This window comes from Papilio xuthus, unplaced genomic scaffold, assembly GCF_000836235.2.
Source record: "Papilio xuthus unplaced genomic scaffold, Pxut_1.1 DF826115.1, whole genome shotgun sequence".
In the NCBI taxonomy this organism is placed as follows: Eukaryota; Metazoa; Arthropoda; class Insecta; order Lepidoptera; family Papilionidae; genus Papilio; species Papilio xuthus.
In genome coordinates this window covers 2,932,350-2,941,428 of record NW_013532534.1, presented here as the reverse complement: position 1 = coordinate 2,941,428, position 9,079 = coordinate 2,932,350, and the positions used below count along the sequence as shown (strand labels likewise).

The window sequence follows — 9,079 nt, the reverse complement described above, 5'->3', positions numbered from 1 at the left end:
TCTCCCTGTTCTCCCACTCTTTGTAATGTTAGCACAGCAGGTTGTTGTTATCTAAATCTTCGTCATTTTATTTATGTGTATGGTTGTACTCATAGGTGCGATCTGCGTCTTTCGATGAGATCCAGCTGGAGGCGGCACGCGGGCCGGGCGGTGGCGGTGGCTTGCTGGCGGTGCCGCAGCCCGGCGCGCGTAGCCGCTCCTTTGATTCCGCCGGCTCCGACGACTCTGGCACTTATCTCGAGGTAAGAACACTGCTTGAGTCTCAGTAGTATTAGCTGCTGCAAGAATTGTCCAGTCGATCGGAACCAATCGGAATACCACACTAAAAATAGGCGTTATGTGGAACTATTTCCATGTTTCGTCTTTTGAGTGTGGTACTGAAGGCCAATTCTAGTACTTTTGCCTTCACAAATTTACCTATGCTAACTTGTATGTTTACAATGAAAATGAATAGTCACACTAGATTTTCTATGTATGTAACCTACCCAATTTTCTAATGTCGATTTTTTTTGTTCTGTATCTTATGTAAGGTATTAATAAATAAAAAATCTACAAAGAATCGGAAAATTAAAACTTTAGTCAGTGCTTCCAAGCGTTCTTTCAAGTAACTTTATCGAATCAGAACTGAATGAATAGAATTAACGGGCAAAATATTCAATTATAATATGAAAGAATAAAATTGGAAGCAGAATTTAATTGTGCAATTGATAGGATGAGTTTCCAAAAAGTTGATAACAATCAACAGTTTTGAAACTCAAGTGACGACAAGATACTCATAATATCACGTGGTAAAATTTATATAGTTAGCGATATACTTACTGAAACTGACGGCCAACCCTTGCCAATTTGTACGATTTTGTACTAAAGAGTAAATCGATTGATTTAACTTTGGGACATTTAGAGAGCCATGAAACATTTTTTAACAGTTTCACTAAATAAAATAAATTTTAACATCATTCTGTTTATATGTCCAGGTTCCACGTCTCTGGTCCAGACGTAGATCTGGTAAGGGCACGCCGCCACCATGCGTCCACTGCAGGCACATGGAGACATGGCTGGCGCGACGCAGCGAGGAGCGCGTCACGCCCGAGCGCCCGCCCGCCTCCTCCTCGGCCGAGGACGACGACGAAGACGACGACAGCGAGACAGACTCTCCGAGAGTTCTCCTGACTCCAGTGCCACCGCCCAGGACTCTGCTACCGGCACCACAGTCGCCACCGCCCTCGCCCGGCGCACCGTCCTTCGAACTGCAACCGCCCAGCGATGAACCACCTATCCTACCACAAAGACGAAAGTCAATATCTAGACAGGAAGCCTTTTTCGTTGAGCCTACCGGAAGTTCCTTAGAAAATGTCAGAGCTTCCGAACAGGATGCCAACGGTTCGGCCAGAGATACATTCGTGCACGACATATACCTCGCCGTGCCCGAGTTAAAACGTGACCGCGCCGCCTCCGTCGACTCGTGTTTCTCTAAAGTATCGGGCGGTTCTCGCGCGGAGGAACTCAGCGGCACTGGTGATTCGCTGACAGTACCCGGTAACAATTTACGTTCGCGATCCGTGGATATTGTGCTACCTACCGCCGAACAGAGCCGATACAAAGCACTCGCGTTGACCTCCTCGCAGACACCGGCACCCCTACAACATCAGGGACCTCAAGAGGCCGATGTTATCATTCTACAACCTCTCGACGACAGGTCAGTGAATATAGAAATTAATAAAATCATTCTTTATATTATTTTGTTTTTCTTTTATTTTTAATAATTTATTTCTTTTCAGGAAATATTCTTTTTGTCTGTTGCATGCTTTTCTGAAATAATAAACTATTTTTTATTTACAACTTGATTTTTCTTAAATATTTTGTATATTTTTATGTTTGTAACTGATTAAAATTATATTTTATAATAACTGTGTATGCATGTAATATTATATAATTATAGTACTTCATTATTTTCTCTAAGATTTTTACATTTTAAAGATGAAGTTCTTCCTTTGCTTTCAAATGTAATTTTCGACAGACGAAACAAAAAAAATATTCTCGTCCCTATAAATAAAAAAACAGAGTGAAAAATATATTTATGTAAAAGCATTTTTGTAGTTGAAATCCACGGTTACGTGTATAACTTATTAATAAGTAACAACAACCTCGCAGTCGAAATATAGAGTGTAGGCAAGCAGAAAGTTTTCTTTAATGTGAGCTTATGAATTTCACAGATAAGTAACTTTTTGCTCGTGTTTACTTTGCGGTGATGGATGGCTGAAAAAAAGAATGTTCTTCCTCTACATAAAGTATACATTTCTTTCATGAATTTCCTTAAACAAAGTTTACGAACGGTTGTTGAATTTATCGTTTTTCTCCAACATTTGACAGTTCGTGGCTTTAACGTAAAAGTGACATGTTTGCTTATTCGTGCTATTACCGTAACTCCCAAAAAATCATTTATTTTGATAGAAAAAAAAATGTTTTTATAGAAGTGATAGAGCTGTAAAAACCCACGGTTAAGCTTTTCTAAGGAGTTACTTAGAGAATGTTTAAAACTCATTAAACAGTAGAAAGAGAATTCACTGATTCAGTTATAAAGCTAATATGAAAACTTAAAGGCTGAACATAGTATCTGATAATTTTGTTGAACATCTCTTTGATCTCTGTATTGTTTTAATTTCAGTGTACCGAAACTATTTTATTACATTTTTCAATCATTATATAGTTATTTAAGTTGTTTTTTTAGCACAATAGAAATTATCTACCATTGATACTTTTGTATACTGTTTTATAAAATTTTATAATTTTGTTGAAAATTTTATGTATATTTCAGTAGAAATTATTCGTATAAAAAAATAGATTCGTAACAGTTTTTCAACTTTAAGTTCATTTGTTATACTTTTATCAAGTAGAATAAACTTAAAGAAGAAGAGAATTTTACCGAGTTAATAATAAACAGTGCTTCAGATGTCTGAAGGCTTTAGGATTTTTACTTCGTTTTTAATTCAAAGAAAGCGATGTTTTAATTTTACAATTCTTTATTTCCTGTTTATTTATGAGAAAGGTTTATATAAAACCTATTAAAATACTTCACAATCAATACTTCATGTTTTAAAATTAATAATAAATTAAAATAAAATAAAAATGGATATTTGTAAAAAGTGCTACATTTCATGGGGAAAAAGACAGGGAGTTGGTAGTAAACTTTAATATGCAATGTACATATAAGACATTTCGATGCATTGCGTTCATTGCTATTCTACAAATTGCGACATTTTTTTTACACAGATTTATAATTAAACATAAAGTTGATATGCAGAAAGCAGTTCATGGTCACCGTAGCCATCTTTTCATAGACACGAATAGAAACGAATTGCGTGCAGACGTAAAAGGCTTTAGAAAAACCTTCTTTATTTACTCGCTGACGATTTGAATAGCGGCTTTGTATGGGGGCCGGCAAATTAGAATTTAAAATGGCACTTCTTTTCACGCGATACTTGAATGAGCAAGTTTTCTGACGGCATTCTTACTGCTAGCTGTTGTGAAGAAATAAAACAATTGATGAAGTCATTATCATGAACTGCTACAAGATAACTAAATATTTTATTTAATACTATCAGTCGCCCGTGACTGTCCGCTTAGAATTAAAAAAAAACATAAACATAACATATGCGTTCTTCCAGACTATATTCTACATCCATGCCAATTTCGTCAAGATCCGTTTAGGCGTTTTGGAGATACCTTCTAACAAACTTCAATCCATCCATCTATGTAAACTTTCGTGTTTATAATATTAGTAAGATTAACCTCCTGTGTTAGTTCGGGAAAAAAGATTTCACTTCAACCGCTTTAAATTCAACTGTTGAAAAAATATTACTAACAGTACAGAGAAAAAAGATAGTCAAAGTCTATATTAAACGGAATAACAGGTGTGGGTGATCACGATCACGTTTTATAACACGTAATATAAAACTACATTTTCATTACGTTCCGAAAAACAACTAACCGATGGTTTCTAAGACCGAAATCTCTGCGTAATATAAAACATAACGTCGTCTTTGTCAGTATCTTTGACAAAACAGAGATAACAATAAGCTTTAAACTGGTCTCAGAAACACACGGTAAGAGTCTCTTAAAATGTAAATAACTATTTAAAAAGATAACCGCTTCTTATTTAAACACAGTTAAGTATTTAATGTAAACTGTTTAGTTGAACTTGCTTTGTGCGCAAGCGGAAATTACTTTGAACTACGTTTTTGCAACGTTTTAAATAAGGCGTTTGAAAAACAAGGCTTATTTAACTTTTATCTTGATAACGCGCCAAAATTTCCAATCTTACTTTTTACTAATATTACAAATGCGAATGTTTAGATGAACGGCTGAATTTTTCTTTAACTCCGCGCGGATTAGTTTATAAATAAATGTGTTTAAACTCCTCTGTAGATATTGTGTCAGTCGATGTTGTTCGTGTTGACAACTTTGTTAATTAATTAGCAATTCCCCAGAGTAAATGTTATAAAAACTTATTGACCTAAATTAATATGCTGTTCCACTGAAAATTGAATTAAACACGAACAAGTAAACAATTTTGCGGTTTATCTTATGTCTCACAATTCTAACGAAAACAATGTTAGTCTATGTAAGTAATTTATATTTTCATGAAATAAGATCAAAATTCAAGGGTTAAAAATTTTGCGAATTACGAAAATCTTTTGACGATCAATTCAAATCGATAATGAAATTATAAGTAATGAATTCCAGATTAATAACTACATATTTTCGACTGCGATCAATGTTCTAATTCTTAAAAACACTTTTTTTAAATCTTGTTATTCATTCTTACAAATCTCTGAGTTTGATGTTACAATCTAATAGACCTCATATACAATAGTAACGCTTACATTTTTGTGTTTCAATTTAAAAATAGAACCAGTTCCTTTATGTAAGTCCCTCAGGCAATCCCGATTGAAAATAAAATTCCACATATTATTTGTACCTTTGACATTGTTTCGTTACTTAAACAAGCAAAGGTTTAACTTAACGTTTCGCTCGATGAAATAACAGAGGTACGAATATAACAACGTCATGTTAAAAAATACGAAATTCCCTTTGTTATCTTTAAAAACCTGTTTAAATCAAAGTGTCGTAAAAGTTAAAGTAAAACTGGCTACCGACGAAGCAAAACTACTTAGTAAGTTTATCTTCTAAGCTTTGGTTATATGGAATTATGGAACTTGAGGCCTGTAGGCGGTTGTCGGAAACATGCATCGGTAAACCGCCCGCCCCGGGGCATAGTGCGGTTAGCTAATGCATACTTCACCTATTACTACCCGAGTACGTTTACGCGCCTAATTTTCTGATTATAAATTATGAAATAATTATAAAGTACAGTAACAAACATAGGCAACAAACCTATAAACTTGAATAAGCCAAAGCTATAAAAAAATCCAAATTTACCATGTATATTTTTATTTACCTTAAGTAAAGTAAAAGTGAAGTCTTTAAAAAGCAAAAACTGTACAGAGAGGAAATATCGGATGTGTTTTTTCTACTAAACGAAGGGAACTGCAGGAGGCATGTATATTAAAAACGTTAGTTTACTCATATTTTAAAAGCGTTTTAAAAGCATCGTGGCCTGCAGGGAATCGTTCTTCTTTTTTGTCTGTATTTATAAACGTCTTTGTTGTTTTTATGTTTATTTTTTGCGATGCATTTTAAATTATTTTAAAAACGTTACTCCGAGTTCATCATCATCATCAGCTAACTATAGGTCTCCACCGAGGGGCTCGGAGCCTACCCTAGGTTAAGGGTGATTAGGCTATAGTCAACCAAGCTGGCCCAGTGTTGGTGGGTTGACTTCACACATATCTTTGAATTTCTTCTCAGATATGTGCAGGTTGCATCACGATGTTTTCCTTCACCGTAAGAACGTCGGATAAATGTACATATGTAAATCGGAAATCGAAAAATATATTGGTACATGGCGGGATTTGAACCGAGGAACTGTAGATTGCAAGTCAAGTTCTTGACCCCTGAGCCACCGACGCTCTAGTCCGAGTTGCCGTACAAAAATATATTACCGTCCTTTTATTAATTTTTGAATAAAAAAAGAGATAGCAAAATGTTTTTGTCCAAATGTTTTGCTATTAAAAAGCCACAGTAAGAGTAACTACAAATGTTTTACATTTTTTAATTTATTTCACACTTTCGCAAGTGAGTAAAATGAACCAAGCCATTTTTTATAATCAGAAAAATATTGTTAATTATAACTATGTTTCTTATATAGGTTTACTCATTACCTCATTCAAGCTACGACAAACATTTTAAGAAAGAAAATAAATTGTATTTTGTTTGTTTATAGCAATGACGACAATCAGTAAATATTAAATATTGTACTAACTTACAGAGATGTTTAAAAGTTTTAATATGTTCTGTTTGTTTTGTTTTCAATATGAATGTTTAATTTAGTAAAAGGTAAATAATTTAGGCGCTTTTCAAAGCCGTTTTGTAATGTCTCGTCGAAAAAGTTTGTTCCAAACTCTGTATTATATTGGCATGTCCTTCACAACGCTCATTTCACGCTTACGTTCAAAAATAAATTATTTTATTTAGACGTACATAAGTTTTAAGCATATAAAATTTAAAAAAATCAGTCGTTTATGAGAGGTTTCCATTCTTATACTATAGTCGATTTCAGAGACTAACAACTACAAAAGTTTTTTTTTATTTCTTTCTGTGTTTTGACTAAAGAGGAAATAATACAAGATGAATTTGTGAGAATTTTACAATCATCAGTAATACAGTAAGCAATCTGCGCTATATTTTTAGATCCAGGGGCTGCTTCGACCTAAAACTTTTCTAGTCATATAGAATATTGTAATAATAAACTCCATTTTCATACTAATTAAAATAACTGTAATAAATTACCTGTAGCGAACAGCGCCACCTAGCGTAAATGAAAGAAATATTTTATATTACGCTGTTTATTATAATTCTGACTTGGGCTTTAGGAAGTTATACGGCGCAAGTAAATTAAATTGAATATTCAAGTAGTTTTCAAATTAAGTTAGTCCAATTATATGTTTTCATAAATAATTAAGTAATTGATGTCATATGTGACTCCTACATTTATAAAGAAAATCATAAAATTTCGTGCATTATTATTTGTAAATTTGATCTTAAACAAGACTAGCTATCGCCCATGACTCTGTCCTTGCGTATAGCCTATGTGTACTTCCAGATTATGATATACATATACGTTAAATTTTACCGATATTCGTTGAGCCGTTACGAAGATACCTTCTAATAAACATCCATCCGTCCATACTTTCTTATTTAAAAGTAAGATATATCAACATGAATTCTTGGCGAATGCATAATTGTTAAATCAGATGAAGAGGTGTTCTGTCGCCACACGTCATTTAACGTTGCGTTTACATGTTCGCATAATTAAGTATAGCCGTTGCCTCGTGGTAGTTTGATGTCGAAGTGAATTATTAGCGATTCATTGAGTCATTAAAATTAATATGTTAGTTTGCGTGAGGGCAGCGATGCACGTTGTGTACGTCAGCATATCATTAAGTGAACATGGATCGATGTATGAAGGATGAAGCTTAGTATACGTTGCTTTACAAAGTTTATTAAATAATTTGTTATTGTATCCTCTTAGCCAAAATTAATACTTGGACCAATTAACATAGCTTCAAGAAGTATTATAAGAGCTGTAAAATAAACATTTTGAGTTTATTGTCGACACACCTCTTTACACTTTTTACTTATAATTTTTATATTTCGAACATAATGTATTTTTTCTTCCTTTTTTGTTGCTGTTTAAAATAGCGGTTGTAAATATATCACCAAACAAACAGTGCGTGCTAATCTTATTTCCTTATTCTATTTTATAATATTTTCAGTTTCTCTTTTTACTTAATTATATTATTTTCCAAAGTTTATCAAAATCTAACCACTCTTTTCCATCCTCCTTACTTTCCATCGTCTATAGAATTTTTTTTAATGCTAGTTTCGATACGTAATATTCGCTTAATGACATATACTTTTCATAATAGCTATCAAATTGTTTGATATTTAGCTATATTTTATTCAAGTATATAATAAATTAAGGAAATGTATACAAAACATATTGTATTTAGTAAAACAAACTAATTCCCTTGTGAATTTATTCAGAGTACTCGACGATATCGTCTGGTTGAAAGGTTTCTGATCAACAAATAAATAACAATAGTAAAACATTCAGACGGCACGTGTAACTTTATTTAGTATATTCGTGTGCTTGTCTACTTCAATATCTACCATGATAATATTGACTTTATGTACAGAATTACTTTTGTGACCAAAAAACTTATATATGTAGGTAGGTTACAGTAGTCCAAAATAATTTAACACGTTAGCTGTCGCCCGCGAATACGTCTGAGCGGATTTAAAAATTAATTAGTAGCCTATTTGTACTTCCAGTCTGCGATCCACATCTATTAAAAATTTCAGCAATATTCATGCAGCTCCTTCATTCCAACAAACATCAATCCATACAAATATTCGCAATTATAATATTATTAAGATTAAGATAATAACCTTAAAATACGTTTTTTTTATTTCTAAAACCGATGGCATAGCGATATCAATTACAAAAGATATATACCATTTCCCGATGATATAAATTATTTGTAAGATTTAACCATGCGAAATTGACTGAATTCTCTACCCTTATTGTTCAAACTGTTTCAAATTGCGCCTAACAAACTATTCACAAAAAAAAACAATAGTTGTAAGCAAAATAATTGTATATTTAAACACTTTTCCACATAAAGCTGACTCATTACTACGCTAGAATTCGCGAGTCACACTCTATAGCAACTTGTAACTTACAATAGCGAACGTTGTAGAAATAATTGAACGAATGCTTTGTGTTCTTTGTAACCTTTACACACGTTTAACGTATACAAAATGTACTATGAAATATTACTCTTTCGTTCGTGGATAATTGGATATACGAATAGACTACAAATCCCTTCTGTTTGGCTATTATGATGAACGAAGGAAGAGTGACAAGGCAAATTTTGCAATGTATGGAGTTAGCAGA

The 9,079-nt window shown here is 33.2% G+C and overlaps 1 protein-coding gene across 1 annotated transcript in view; it reads left to right on the top strand.

Annotated features, from left to right (window-relative positions):
• Positions 1-9,079, top strand: part of rdgA (retinal degeneration A) — a 56,254-nt gene that overhangs the window by 1,798 nt on the left and 45,377 nt on the right. Inside the window, exons 2-3 of the mRNA XM_013319769.1 lie at positions 96-242; positions 975-1,696. Coding sequence (XP_013175223.1) covers positions 96-242; positions 975-1,696 — 869 coding nt within the window. The remainder of the gene's footprint in view (positions 1-95; positions 243-974; positions 1,697-9,079) is intronic.